General features: G+C 36.6%; 1 protein-coding gene across 2 annotated transcripts; it reads right to left on the bottom strand.

Moving 5' to 3' along the window:
• Positions 1 to 4139: 4139 nt before the first annotated feature.
• LOC137633304 (lebercilin-like protein) lies at positions 4140 to 14446 on the bottom strand. Of its 2 annotated transcripts, none has more exons than XM_068365526.1 (6): positions 14301 to 14446; positions 8853 to 9041; positions 7987 to 8124; positions 7177 to 7415; positions 5844 to 5982; positions 4140 to 5197 (listed from the first exon to the last, which is right to left on the bottom strand). In XM_068365526.1, exons 1-6 carry the CDS (start codon positions 14373 to 14375, stop codon positions 4574 to 4576), a joined length of 1404 nt encoding a protein of 467 aa, XP_068221627.1. In that variant the 5' UTR covers positions 14376 to 14446; the 3' UTR covers positions 4140 to 4573. The 2 variants fall into 2 exon arrangements, with proteins under 2 accessions (XP_068221627.1, XP_068221626.1); XM_068365525.1 differs by having other exon boundaries at positions 4141 to 5197; positions 5844 to 5985.
• Positions 14447 to 15498: the final 1052 nt, after the last annotated feature.

Genomic DNA, 15498 nt, shown 5'->3' with positions numbered 1-15498 from the left:
CCAAAATAGTGTCTTTAAAAATACGCTTTAATATGATTTATATAAAATATTTACGAAAAATAAAATATACATTTCATAAATAGTGACACTTTTGAGTAATTACTCCATTTTCAATTTTGTAAATACATACCAAATGTACGCTGACGTAAGAACTTTGGTTGACCATGTTGACGATATTGGTTCCTGGTCGCTTAGTACCTCCTCCACCAACCCCTCCCCCTTCTGCAACATATCTTGCTATTTTTTGCTTTCCCAGCATTTAAAGAACCTCCTAATTACTATACAAAAAGAGGAGAGCTGCAGGACAGCATAATTTTGGAGTAAATGGAGAGCGTGCTCTTGTAACCAAATACCGTCTGATTAGTAGGTTGTAGGTAGTAGGTTGGCCAGGGCACCAACCACCCGTTGAGATACTACCGCTAGAGAGTTATGGGGTCCTTTGACTGGCCAGACAGTACTAAATTGGATTCTTCTCTTTGGTTACTCTTCATTTTCCCCTTGCCTACACACACATCGAATAGACAATAATACCGGGTTAACTACAGTACTGTGATTGTTCAGTGGCTAATTTCCTCTAGATAATGGTAGAAGAGACTTTTTAACTATGGTAGGCAGCTCATCTAGGACACTCCAAAATCAAACCATTGTTCTCTAGTCTTAGGTAGTGCCATAGCCTCCGTACCATGGCTTTCCATCGTCTTGGGTTTAGAGTTCTCTTGCTTGAGGGTACACTCGGGCACACTATTCTATCGTATTTTGCTTCCTATTGTTTTGTTTAAGTTTTTAGTTTATTTAAGAGGTATTTATATTAATGTTGTTACTGTTCTTGAAATATTTCATTTTCCTTGTATCCTTTCCTCACTGGGTTACTTTCCCTGTCGGAGCCTCTTGGCTTATAGCATCCTGCTTTTCCAACTTGGGTTGTAGCTTAGCAATTAATAATAATGATAACAAACTGTATGCCTCCCACCTTATGTTTTCAATAAACAATCCCCTGCAATAATTAACTCGACTTTTAACCATAATTCCTGCACTGGATCGTTAAAATAAATGTTCAAAGGACACTGGATTCTGAAAGCCTGATAATGCGTAGTCTGAACGTCTCACTGACAACTGTGACAGGCTGACAGGTGGACCAGAGACTGAGAGACGAATGGTAATCCAGGGTTATGTCTTTTTCAAAGTAATAATTACCTTAGATGATATAAGCACTTCCACCGAGCATAAAATTACTTCTGGTAACTTTTAATGTAAACAAACAAGATGGCAGTCTCAATACTAGTCCATTCGTTTTATTATTATTATTATTATTATTATTATTATTATTATTATTAGCCAAGCTACAACCCTAGTTAGAAAAGTAGGATGCTGTATGCCTAGGCGCTCCAACAGGGAAAATAGCTCATTGAAGAAAGGAAATAAACTACAGGAGAATGAACTTACAATACAAAATATTTTAAGAACAGTAACAATATTAAAAAAATCTCATAAATATCGATTATCTTTTACATATTAAAATTATTCATTTACTTTACGTTTGAAAAAGATGTGATTGCCGTTTTTTTTTTTTTTCAGAATGGCATATTAGTAATAGCTGTGTAACAAGTTTAATGCTTAATTATGTTGGCAGGATTAGTATTTCTACAATTGTTCTCCTACTATGTCAGCTACCATTTCCATTCAAAAGTATCATCATTTATATCATTAAAATGTCACGATAACATGCAGCCTACACTTACACGGTAGGACTTTTAACCAATTACATGCATGTAGTCTGGCTTAGCTACTGGGAAAACTGGGGTTGCTATGTAATTTGAAGGATAGGCTAAAGTTTGTTTAGTTTAAGGTTAAAAAAAAAAATTACAGATTTTATACTAAGGAAACACTGTTATTCCTTTTTGGAATTGGTTCAAAACATGCCAAAGCTAATTACCCAACAGAGAGGTGATTTTATTCATAACTTGTAACCCAAATTTAATGTCAGATTACTTCATTACTACTATTATTATTATTATTATTATTATTATTATTATTATTATTATTATTATTATTATTATTATTATTATTAGGTTACAGCCCTAATTGGAAAAGCAGGATGCTATAAGCCCAAGGGCCCCAACAGGGAAAAATTAGCCCATTGAGGAAAATAAGCAAGCTAATGAATAAACGAAATGAAAAGTAATTAATTAATATAAAATATTTTAAGATAAGTAATAATGTTAAAAATTATGTCATACATAAACTATGAAGAGACTTATGTCAGTCTGTTAGAAAAGGCTGTATAATTTAGAGGTGCTACGGGGTAGTATAGTAAAGGCCTAAAAAGGCTGAATACATGTAGAAAACGAGTACTGTATTAGAAGGGACTTAATTTCATGGATGGCAAGAGTGTATGCAAGAGAAAGGCACATGGTGTGTTGGTTATATACTGTAGGTATATATATATATATATATATATATATATATATATATATATATATATATATATATATATATATATATATATATATATATATATATATATATATATATATATATATATATATATATATATATATATATCTGGTATGAAAATTACAAAATAAAGGCCATGTGTAAATTTCATAACAATTAAAACTGAGAGATCAATCAGAAATATACGACTTAATTGAAAACAATAACTTAGTATACAAATTAATTAGAAAAAAAAAACATAACTACAAGGCAATATTGAACATTATTTACTGAAACAACGAACTTGCAAAGCCAGTCAAGGTAGTAATAAGACTGTAATAACAACTCCAGACATAAATGTAAAATTAACACCAATACCAACGAGTTCGTCTGGTCGAGTCGTGAAAAAAATTAAGGTCCTGCTTACTTGGAGACACCTCCTGCTTCCTGGTTCCTTACTGGTCACTCCGCAAAATAAGTTTGCGGGCACTCTATCTTTTTATAGATAGGTGCAAAGCTTCTAAGCTTATTCTTATTATTGTTATTAAGTTTATATCACCTGTGCCTTAAATAAATTAATATAATGAGGCACAGCTGCACAAGGGGATAACCGACAAGGCGTGGATTTCTTCTTCCCTACGTGTGATCAGGAAGCTGCTGACTGAAGTCATTCGTATGCAAACTAATGGGTTTTGAAAAAAAGCAAGAGAATATCAAAATAGCTAAAATCAAATAAAAGAGATGTTCAGAAATTGAGGTATTTAAAAACTGCTAGAACAGGATTTAGTTACTTTGAAAAGAACATATAACCTAAATATAATTTTGAATAAACAGATAATAGAAATATAATCTAGACAAAATAATCACCACACCTAGCTTCTTGATGCCTTGCCATCCTAATAATATTGCGATGGTTGTTTAACCCATGGCCATAGAGGAACGTCATTGCACATATTTCATAGTTTTACAGTATTTTTTAGGCTATCTTATGACTCAAAATATTAGGCTACAACCTATATGTTGGAAATATGAATGTTGCATGATATCTCTAAAACACAGATTGGGTATTATCTAATTGTGATCATACATCTCTTGCTTGAGGGTACACTCAAGCGCAATAGTCTATCTTATTTCTCTTCCACTTGTTTTATTTTTTTTTTAAGTTTTTATAGTTTATATATGTAAGATCTATTTTAATGTTGTTACTGTTCTCAACATATTTTATTCTAATTGTTCATTACTTCTCCTGTATTTTATTTATTTCATTGTTTCCTTTCCTCACTAGGCTATCTTTTCCTTGTTGGAGCCCCTGGGCTTATAACATCTTGCTTTTCAACTAGCGTTGCAGCTTAGATAATGATAATAATAATAATAAATAATAATAATAATAATAATAATAATAATAATAATAATAATCTGTAGACATGGGATTGTGATACATTCAAGGTAGCACTACAGACAAAAATGCTGCACAACAGCTTCTGTGTATTTACAGTAGACAGTAGAGGAAAATTTTTGGTACAAATAACATATCAAATATGGCTGTAGTTTGTATTTAAAAAAAAAAAAAAAAAAAAAAAAAAAAAAAAAAAAAAAAAAACACCCGCCCATCCAATTAATGAAAAAAGTACATTCTTAGCATAACTTGGGGAACAAAGAAAACTCATACGAGCTCGAAATTTTAATTGTGAATCTGTGACAGTTCTTACATAGTGCTGGTGCAATACACTGTTAGGCTACAGTATTTTGTATAAACATGTTTGTTGCCCGCCTTGGCAATTGTATAATTTTTCATTTCGTTTATCCAATTTTTCAATGATTTAATATTTGAATAATTCTAGTTTCCCTCAGAGAATGTTCTATTAAATTAGCCTCAACTAACTCAGAATAGAACATTATATTTTTGAATTTTTATAGCTCTATAAGAATTAGAATTTCTAATTCAATATAGAACTCATCAATACCTGTAATTAGATTCCATAGCAATAATAATTTCAATAGAATAATGCTGAAAGCATATGTTTTTTAAAAGGACATATTTCACTGACTTAAAACGTGGAGATCATGTCGTTTAGTAATACTGACGAGTATGATTCTGAAAAGCTTAATAAAAGTGAACTCTAAAGCAAGTTATGGACACTTAGGGAGTGATAGCAGAGCGGGTAGGTTTAGCGGTAACTGTTGAATCTAATTTGGAAAGGCTAGAGACTGAGCGCATTTCTTTAACAGTGCCTGTAGTGTGCCTTCTATGAGGCCCTCCCGAAGCAATAGGGGATTCTAAGCGCGAAAGGCGAGACTGTACACGACTCTCGGGAACAAAGGGAACAGGCTTGATAGGAGGTGGCGACACGCCACTTCCGCTGTCGGACCCAGCACTTGATCCACCAGTAAGAACTGGCCTTTCGCGTGGAGGATAATTTTCAATGAGGGAATACTCTCGTGTTACAGTTGGCTGTTCCGACTTCCACGTCTTGGGGCTTTCCTCCTTATTGGTTTCTTCTTGCATCACTTTCCTTCTCGCCTCTTGCAAACTTGCAGTAAGGCGCTCGCGTCTCCTTTGGTCAGAGTGGCCTGGAAGCGTTACACTGCCGTCTGTTGCTTCTTCATTGGATTCTGATTGCTGTTGGGTCTGGGGCTCTGGCGTCGTCGTGGGACTTGGAGTAGGAGTGCAATGAGGAGATGCCAAGTAATCATCGTCTGTGGAATGCCGTGGAGACCGTCGTCCGCGTCTGATTCTTCCCATTCGCCGATCGTCATTGTTTTCCTGGGATAGTAAGAGGTGAGAACTTTAATATTTACTGTCTCTACTTTATCGTGATCAAAGGCTATTTGAAATATAATCATGGTGAGAAGAGAGAACTTTATTGTTTACTGTCTCTACTTTACTGTGATTAAAGGTTATTTGAGATATAATCATGGTGAGAGGTAAGAACTTTATTGTTTACTGTCTCTACTTTACTGTGATCAAAGGCTATTTGAGATATAATCATGGTGAGAAGAGAGAACTCTAATATTTACTGTCTCTACTTTACTGTGATCAAAGGCTATTTGAGATATAATCATGGTGAGAGGTGAGAACTCTAATATTTACTGTCTCTACTTTACTGTGATCAAAGGCTATTTGAGATATATTCATGGTACGAGGTGAGAACTCTAATGTTTACTGTCTCTACTGTAATCAAAGGCTATTGAGATAAAAATGTCTCCAAGTGCACTGTATAAGCAGTAGTTTTGTGCATCAAGTAGAAAATCAGATATATTTAAATCAAAACTGTAATGCAATTTGAATTGTTAAAATAACTGCCACCAAACGAATTTTCTCTTGGTAACTAAAAATGTCCCTAGTGAGTTCCTTTGTACAACTAAAAGAAAAATTGAATTCTGCACATGCTGCTGCAAAAGACCTTTACCTTATTCAATTTTGATCTATGTCTCGATCTTCTCGTTGGCACATCTGTGGCCTCTGGAGACACAGTAAGGATGGAGGATATCATCTGAGGTTCACTGCTTCTCTTATGGAGGTCAGCACTGATTGGAGGAAGTCGCCCACTGCTGAAATAGTGATTATTCTATTATGTGTGAGCCTTTAGGATGGAGAACCTATTGTGACTAGTCCTTCTTCTATTATGTGTGAGCCTTTAGGATGGACAACCTATTGGGACTAGTCCTTCCCAAAGGAAAAAAGAGAAACTGTAGAGGAAGAGTGGATGGATTTACTTGATATAGCCCAGACCATAGTACAGAGGCTATGGCACTGCCGAAGACTAGAGAACAATGGTTTGATTTTGGAGTGCCCTTCTCCTAGAAGAGCTCCTTACAATAGCTTAAGAGTCTCTTCTACTCTTACCAAGAGGAAAGTGGTCACTGAACAATTACAAAGCAGTAGTTAACCCGTTGGGTGAAGAAGAATTGTTTGGTAATTTCAGTGTTGTCAGGTGTATGAGGACAGAGGAGAATATGTAAAGAATAGGCCAGACTATTCGGCGTATACGTAGGCAAAGGGGAAATGAACGGTAACCAGAGAGATGGATCCAATGTAGTACTGTCTGGCCAGTCAAAGGACCCCATAACTCTCTAGCAGTAGTATCTCAACAGGTGGCTGGTACCCTGGCCAATATACTTCAGAGGTGTTGGTACAGGACACTCCATGATCAAACCATTGTGCTCTAGTCTTGGGTAGTGCCATAGCCTCTGTACCATGGTCTCCCTACGTCTTTGGTAGAGTTCTCGTGCTTGATGGCACACTCGGGCACACTCTTCTATCTTATTTCTCTTCCACTTGTTTTGTTAAAGTTTTTATAGTTTACATAGGAGATATTTATATTAATGTTGTTACTCTTCTTGAAATATTTTATTTTTCCTTGTTTCCTTTCCTCACTGGGTTATTTCCCTGTTGGAGCCCCTGAGCTTATAGCAGCCCGCCTTTCCAACTAGGGTTGTAGCTTAGCAAGTAATGACAATAATAATAATAATAATAATAGTAAACTAACTAGATGTGATGGAGTTTTTTTAAATACTTTACAACCTGTTACTTTTGTTCATTTGTTAGTGTTTTCCAAGGATATAGTTTTGATAAGTGTATTTGAAGAACAAATTTTTTTACTCCAATTTTCTGATTGAAAGATTATAATTTTCTCCCCCATTTCAAAACTTCCCTAAACCACTCCATTAATCCTGTATAGCTACCAAAACCTATTTTATTCTCTCATGCAATTTCACAAGCAAAATCCAAAGAGAACTCACCCATCGAGACAGACTGAAGTTCTGGATTCACACGTAGCTGGAATGGTTTCAACCGAGGATACGATGCCTGACGTCGTTGTGGCTGAGGACCCACTGCTTCTGTTTCGTCCTCCTGACTTATGTCTTGATGACATAGAGGCTGACCGGGAGGAGGCTGCTGTTGTGGAGTTACTGCTCCCCATAGTTCGACCAGCTCTTCTGCTGTACTGCTGCAAAGAGGCTAGTTCCCTCTCACGTTCCTTTTTGGAATTGGGAGAATGCAGTGTGAACTTCATTAAGGAAATGCATACAATTTCACGTCTTCGTTAGTATTTGAAACATGTCAAATGGAAAATGCAGTTCTTTAATTCTGATCATACACTAATTAGAATAGACCTACTCATTCGGCAGCGTGGATTTATGAATTTGGGTTATAAAGGTTAAAGGTGTCTGGTTTCAGTTCCAGTTCCATCAGAATAGATGCTCACCAGAACGTCAGCCGGGCAAGCCCAACTTCCCACTGTGGTGCCCTACCACAGCAGTAGCCTCCCCAGTAAACAGCTTAAACTCACGACCCTGGGCGGGGATCGATCTCTTGCCACGCTAATGCGAGGCAAACACGTTACCACTGTACTAGCCAGGCTCAATGTTGGGACCAAGGACTCAAAGGTAGTCATTTAGTATGTAGGTGAAACTGGGATAAAACTTCAAACATAAAGTTAGCAAGTTTGACAAGATGGAAGAAATGAATTGGGATCGGATGTTTAGTAGAAGACTAAAATATAATGCCTTAGAGATTACTACAAAAAACACATAAGTAGATTTCTTTACCTGGAGAGTATCCTCAAGTTTGTGGTGCTCACACTGAAGGCTGTAGAGTTTCTTAGCTGTAACTCTGTGGCGTCCAACTTCTGCCTGAACTTGTTGTTTTAGAGATTTCTCCACTATTGCTAAACGGCGTTGAAATTCCTATGAGAAAAATGTAAAGTTAGCATGTGGTTAAATCAAAAGGTATTACTGTATATAAATTTTGAGGGTCGAAATGTCATGTCATTTTCATTTTGCATAGAAAGTTTTGATTACATGAACTGAAATGAGATTTTCATAAACCAGTTTGATTAGTCCCCATTTTTTTATATATATATTTTGTTCATGGAAATTCTCTGCTTTTAGCTTTTAACAGTCATCAATCCACTTCTATGGTCATTGGTATCTTGAGAAAATAGTCGTAACCATATTTTTTTTTTCCATATGATGACAGAGCATGATTAGAGCTGAGACTGAGTGCAGCCCATAATCCTTAACATGCTTCATCCACGAACAACATTATCGGCTGCCACTCAATTTGTCTTTGCTATGCCGTGGCTAGCTTTGCTTGCAAGGAAAAAAAAACTGTCTCATTGCTCCTTTGTTCTGCCCAGTGATACATGAATATGCTGTGAACGTCAGCTGCTTATGTCACTATTTAAGTATCATGATTACCTATAATCTGTCTTATAATATTATTGTTTTGTTTACATGAATCAGCTGAGAGAAGGTGACAGCCAATCACAATGTTGGCAGAGCATGTTAAACATTTTGGGTTGCACCCATTCGCATCCATGATTAGAACCATTCTCCTCCATGAAAAAAAACAACAACTTTATAATTGAAACTAAAAACTACAAAGAAAATCGACCTAAAAATCAATGTCTTACTTCAGATTCTTTCTCCTTTTCCCCAAGAGTCTGGACTGTAGCACTGAGCTTCTTGTTAAGTTGATCTCTCTCGGGCAGGTTGCGTTTTTTGCACAAGTTTCTCAGTCTGGACAGCTCTTCGGTCAGTTTAATTATCCTTCCATCTGTGTCCTTCAATTTTTCGTTGTTACGACGGTTAGCTTCTGTGGCCTGAAAGTAAATAAATAGGATTGCTTTCGTGACTGGTTTACATTAATAAGGTTCAGTTACAGCTGGTGCCATAGCCTCTGTATCTTACAATGGTCTTCCCCTGTCTTGGGTTAGAGTTCTCTTGCCTGAAGGTAGTAAACTCAGGCAAACTATTCTATCAGTTTCCTTATTTCCTTTCCTCACTGGGATATTTTTCCTGCTACAGCCCTTGGGCTTAGAGCCTTAGAGCATCCTGCATTGCTAACTAGGGTTGTAGCTTAGCAAATAACGATAATAATAATAATAATAATAATAATAATAATAATAATAAGGAAGCATTTGCTTTTGCTTCGTGTGCAGGGAGAAGAGGCGTTCTCTCTGCTTTGCTACAGGAGCAAATTAAATAAAAAAATCTAAATTCTTGTTATAGACACCAATTCATAATTAGTAGGCCTACTCTTATTTCTCATACTGAAGAAGGGATGCAATGTCCCAAAGCCGTTTGTATAAGACACTGTGTTCATGGATTTTTTGTTTTTCATATTCATTACAGTCAGCCCTCGTTATTTGCCAGTTCTATTTTTGCAGATTCGATCATTTGCGATAGAGAAAACCATATAACATATTCAATAAAAAATCACATAGTCGTTGTTTTGCAATAAGTACTCTCGTGGCCTGACAATTTCAAACTGACCACATTCAAATGGCATGCTTCACACTGTTTCCCTCTCCACACAGCACAACACCCCATGATCCATCTCTCGTTGACTCGGCCTCAGTTTCGCATCATATCTCCTCGCGCGTGCATCTCCAGTGATGTAAAAAGCCTGTACATATCCAGTGTATTTATAGAGATTTTAGTATAAAATGTGATACGTACAATACACTATCCCACGCGCTAAACACTCCATGGCCCAAAAGTTGCATCATAGTCAGGAAGCCAAAGTCAGAAAATTTGCAACACCCAGCTGATTGCATGTTAGAATAGTCCAACAAGTCTAAATAGATTGTTCAGATACAGATAAATATAAATCCACTTGTTGGACATTATAGATATGGATAGTATGGCCGCCATGACAGTTTTCAAAATGGCTGCCAATTTCTAAACTTTTTTCATATTTTAGCTTCTAATTGCAATAAATGTTGGAGTCAATCTCCATGTTTTTCATCGTGTATAAGTTGATTCTGGCATTAAGATAGACCTTGGTGTATACATTCTCCAAAAAAGTTATTTTTCAAAAACATTTGAAAAAATTTGTAGGGGTTCCTAATTCACATTGCTAAGAATTAGAACCCTTAATATACAAAATGCAATGCATGGATTTTTAAACCTAGCTTATACTTGTAGTGAACTCGTATTGATTAAATTACTTTAATTTTGTATTGCTAGACTGGGTTAAGTCAGTTTGGGGTGCAGATATCTATGGTTATCTACGGATACATCCCTGATTATACATGATATCTTAGGATAGTCGTTCCGGGGTTAGAACCCCGTGATACCTGACGGTAATTCTCTTGTAATATCACTCGCAGAAATATTGTATAGTAGGAACCTGCCGGAAGGAACTTCCATCAGGACGGCATGGCTATCTCACTCAAAAATAGAATTTTCCTATGTCAAAATCCGTTTTTTAGTGTGTTGGTAACTTTGTTATGTTCACTAATAATAGTAATCAGATTCGACTGTGGTTGACCTGTTACAAACTTTGCTCATCGTCATGTTTCAGTTGTGTTTGGTGATCGTTTGATGTTACATATAACCTTGGAATTTGGGGGTAGTTTGATTGCATGTTTGTATGTTTAGCTGTATGTCAAATTCGGTAATTTCTTATTTTGATATCTTATTTAAACGTTTTATTATTCATCAAATCTAATTATGGCTTCTGAGTTGTGGGGGTTTTATGTTATAATTTTGTTACTTATTTTTATTTGTTAATTTTGTATATATTCATTGGTTGGTCACATGACACGTGTACCCGATGACCGCTTTTAAAACAAAAATATACGGAGTCTTATTTGTGAAGTCGTAGTGTTAATTTGTATTTGTGGAATTGGGAGAGTTTCAGATGCCTTTGCCAACAAAGATGACAGAAAAATCAATTCCTCCCTTGAAGATCTTTAGTCAGAAACTGAAGAGGTGCAGGTCCTGTTTAGTGAGTTTGAGGATTCTTGTTCAGAGAATGCCAATTTTTGTTATTGGAGAACCTACATGAAGTTGATCTCCATCCTCCTGAGGTTCACTCGCTCTCTTCGTGAGGGAGACTGGGACCTATTCCTTACATAATTTTCTGAAATGCTTCCTTGGTTTGGAGCATTTGATCATTTCTATTACTCACGCTGGGGAGCTGTCTTCCTAGCTGATATGCATATGCTACCCAAAACTGCTCCAGAGGTGCACAAAGGCTTTATTGCAGGAGACTTTGTAACAAAAGAAACAAAGCTCAAGTTCAATGAAATACCTGAAAACCAGGCTATTGAACATGTTAACAATGCAGGCAAGGTAGCTGGAGGGCTGGTGGGGATTACAAAACAGACACCGGCCGTGACAGATGGGGCCTTACTTTCAATGAGAGAGCTCAGCTAACCAGAGATACTAAGACGATGTTTAATGTAGCGGGCAACGAAAAAGACGATGATGAGCATGAATTTGCACATTAAGATTTTGGTTCCAAGAGAATGAAGCAAGACCAAGATAATGTGCAAAAGCTCATTGACCTGTTATAGATTCGCAATCCATTTGATCGCAATTCCTGAGAACTGGTCTCAATTACAACAGGTGATATTGCAAGTGAAGTGGTTATGAATGACCTTCTGCATGCTGAAGTTACAGGGAAGCAGATTGTGTCAGAGTTTGTGGAGAACAGGTTCACTAAGAAGACAACCGGTTTTCACGACAGAATCAAATCAAAGAATCTTAAAACGTTTGAGAGCATGTACACTGTGCAAGTCAATGTTGGAAAGGAAAAAACTGATGCACTAAAGGCTGACAGAAAACTACTCACACGTGTGGTGACAGCAATGCAAGCAGGCAGAGATACTGACATGGACAAAATATGCAAACAAGTCAATCCATGGGGCAGTGGGATAGATTCATCTCCGTAGATGAAAACAAAGTGAGCTTGGCTAATTTTCTATGCCTAGAGTTAGCAAACAAGCTCCACAATCAAGAAGGAGTGGAGCTGGTATTGAACGGAGGATTCACAGACCCTGCAAAAGTGTGGATATTGTCTGCTGAGTATGAAGAAGCGGACATTAGGATTCTTCTCCATGTGAAGGATGCAAGTGACAGGGATACCCACAAACTATTGTTGTGAGCCGAGACACTGATGTTTTTGTTCTCCTTCTTGTCACAGCTCAGCCCCTTTCTCTAGATGAAAGCTAGAACGCCTAAAAAGCAACACTTTGTTCCAGTTCATTCCATCAACATCACAGATTCGCAGAGAGCATCACTTCTCACATTTCATGCTGTAACAGGTTTGGATAGTACAAGCCAGTTTGCTGGAATTGGGAAGCACTCCGCATGGGTTATCTTCCAACAAAACTCACAGCTTCTGCAGAATCTCGTCAAGGAAGACTTTCCAGATGAGAATGTGATTGCTGATACAGAGTCCTTTGTCTACAAGCTGTATGTTCCCAATAACCAAGAAAACTCCATCCACAAAGTCAGGTGTGATCTATTTCTTGGCTTGACCAAATCAATTGAGAATATGCCTCCAACCCGTGATGCTTTGATTCTTCACATCTGGCGTGCATATTATCAGTCCCTAGTGTGGAGAAGAACCTTGGAAGCTGAACCACATCTTCCTGCACCTGAGGAAAGTGGGTGGGAACTGGTGGTAAAAGAAGGTAGTGAGATGCTTCAGACACAACTGATGACTGGGGAGCCAATCACTGCATTCTGTTTGGAGCTCACAACATGCAAATGTCGAGCAGTTTGTGCAACTCGACGTTGCAAATGTACATATAATGGACTCGGATGAACACAAGCACGTGAAATTCATTTACTGTTCAAGTTCAGTAGGCATTTGTGAAATGTTTGTTTGTTTCTTCGTTTCCTTCAATACACGTAGTGATTGTTCTGCTAAATCTATTTTTTCAGATCATTTACCCTCATTTCATTTTTACCCCATTTTCTTCATTTTCCTCATAAAACTGGCAATAATACGAACTTTTGTGGTCCAAAACAAAAATAAAGTACATAAACATGTTTCTCCAGTTGAAATATGGTGTAATTGTCACAAACATAACAAATTTCTGTCCATTACAACCTACAGTATGAGTAAAACAAATTCTGACGGCGGCCATCTTGGAAACTGTCATGGCAGCTGTACCATCCACATTTACAATGTCCAACAAGCTGAACTAGACTTCTCCATGCCTTCACACTTAAAAAACACTTGTTGCACTATTCTAACATGAAATCAGCTGCGAGCCATTTCTCTAAGTTAAATACAGAGTTCGGCTACCTGACTATCATGTTTCTGCCTTACCGCGTAGAACTTCGTATGTAAATGGTTAGTGGTGTTGTCCTGATACTTTTTCTTTTAGTTTTTATTGTGTTAGTGTATTCATTGTGCATTAGCATTATTGTTTTATTAACTACTGTACAGTACTGTATATGAAATACCATACTTTACAGTAGTACAGTAATGTAAATATATGCTACACGTACGGTGAGTTTGAAAGGTGCGAGTCGGCCAGACGGAAACTGCGATCACTTACGAGCGTTATCTTAGCTATTCAAGTAGTACTGGGATGACAGTACTGTACATATATTATAGTATCAGCGAGTGTTGTTAAATAGGAACAATAGTGTACGTATGACATGTATATACAAGTGTGGCAATGACTCGTTATGTTTAACAGTCTTACCATATATGCAGTACATGTGGGTACATATAGGCTACTGTATACTTACTGAAATGTGTTCATTCATTAACACAATACTTATATTGTGATGCAAACTAAGTTAAAGCAATATAAGGCAGTGTACTGGGTTACTTAGTGTGTTAGTTGACCACGAAGTATTCTCGGATTCTCGCTTTTGCACCTGCCTTTGTTACCTAAACCCAGCGATTAAGGAGGGCTGACTGTATTTTGTCATTTTAAGCCTCTGCTTCGATTGAGTTTATTTGCAATAGGCCTACTGACATCGTGAAAACTCTTATTTACTAATAAAGCTCAGAATGTGACTTATTACTTTATCGATATAGTATCTTTTTTCACTCAACCAAGAAGTTGTCCAACTAGTCCTTACACACTAAATAAAGTATTTCTTACCCTCCGTAACTTCTCCTGAAGAACGGTGATTTCCATCTTGTGAGCTTCAATGATATGGGGCAGTTCGCTTTTCATGTCCTGGTAGCGACGGAGGGCGGCTTCTTGCCTCTTCCCCACACGCACCAGTAACCGGTTTTGCTCTTCGAGTTCCTGTGGGTAAAGGATGGATAAGTCGATTTAATTATTTCATATTTTATAAGTACATCCAAGTAAGTGTGATTAATTCCAAAAGAGAATTAAAATCCTTCGTCGTTTTGCGGATGAAATGAATACAGAATTCTCTTATGAATATACTATTATTATTATTATTATTATTATTATTATTATTATTATTAGCTAAGCTACACCGCTAGTTATATAAGCAGGATGCTATACGCCCAAGGGGTCCTACAGAGAAAAATGGCCCAGTGAGGAAAAGAAATAATGAAAGATAAACTACAATTTAAGTTGTAATTAATTGAAATACAACACTTTAAAACAGTAACAACATTAAAATAGATCTTTCATATATAAACTATTAAACGAGACTTAAGTCAGCCTATTCAACATAGAAACGGTTATTTACTTTAATGGTAAGCATTGCATTTTTTTATTTCTTTCCGTCAAATGAATTTATGATTGACCAAACACATTGCATGTTTTAAACATGTTTCATCTACTTACTATTATTGCATGAACAGCCCTGGCCATGAACAAAGAGGGCACAGCGTATGCTTAGTTCTTACAATATTATTTTGTTCATCAGGTTTAAACGTACAAAGTAAATTACAGTCCTGTCAGGCAATTTTACATTCAAGATCACAATTACTTCTTGAGTTACTCTTTAATTATATCATTATATCGTAGTTCTAACCATCCTTTACATTCAGATCTTCGTGGACAGTTCCATCCTGTTCGTAATACTGGACATGCAGTTGATTATAATAGTCAGGCCTTCTACATCATGAGGTTCAATATTACACAGTATTATAGAAGTTTTATTCCAGCTGTGACCAAGTTGTGGAATGATCTTCCTAATCGAGTTGTTAAATCAGTAGAACTTCAAAAGTTCAAAGTTGCGGCAAATGTCTTTATGTTGAACAGGCTTACATAAGTCCTTTTATAGTTTATATATAAAATATCTGTTTTAATGTTGTTAATGTTTTCTAAAATATTTTAAAATATTTTATTTTAATTTTTCATTACTTCTTACATCGTT

This window comes from Palaemon carinicauda, chromosome 42, assembly GCF_036898095.1.
Source record: "Palaemon carinicauda isolate YSFRI2023 chromosome 42, ASM3689809v2, whole genome shotgun sequence".
Taxonomy (NCBI): Eukaryota; Metazoa; Arthropoda; class Malacostraca; order Decapoda; family Palaemonidae; genus Palaemon; species Palaemon carinicauda.
Note: the sequence above shows the minus strand (reverse complement) of the source record. Positions and strands in the feature narration are given on the sequence as shown.

Bases quoted from the DNA above. Each gene is read 5' to 3' on its own strand.
- LOC137633304 (XM_068365525.1), bottom strand. From the start codon at position 14,375: ATGAAAAGCGAACTGCCCCATATCATTGAAGCTCACAAGATGGAAATC. The intron at 9,042-14,300 runs GTAAGAAATACT...ATTTACTTTCAG, and splicing joins TTCAGGAGAAGTTACGGAGG to GCCACAGAAGCTAACCGTCG. The intron at 7,416-7,986 runs GTAAAGAAATCT...AATTCCAAAAAG, and splicing joins AACTTGAGGATACTCTCCAG to GAACGTGAGAGGGAACTAGC.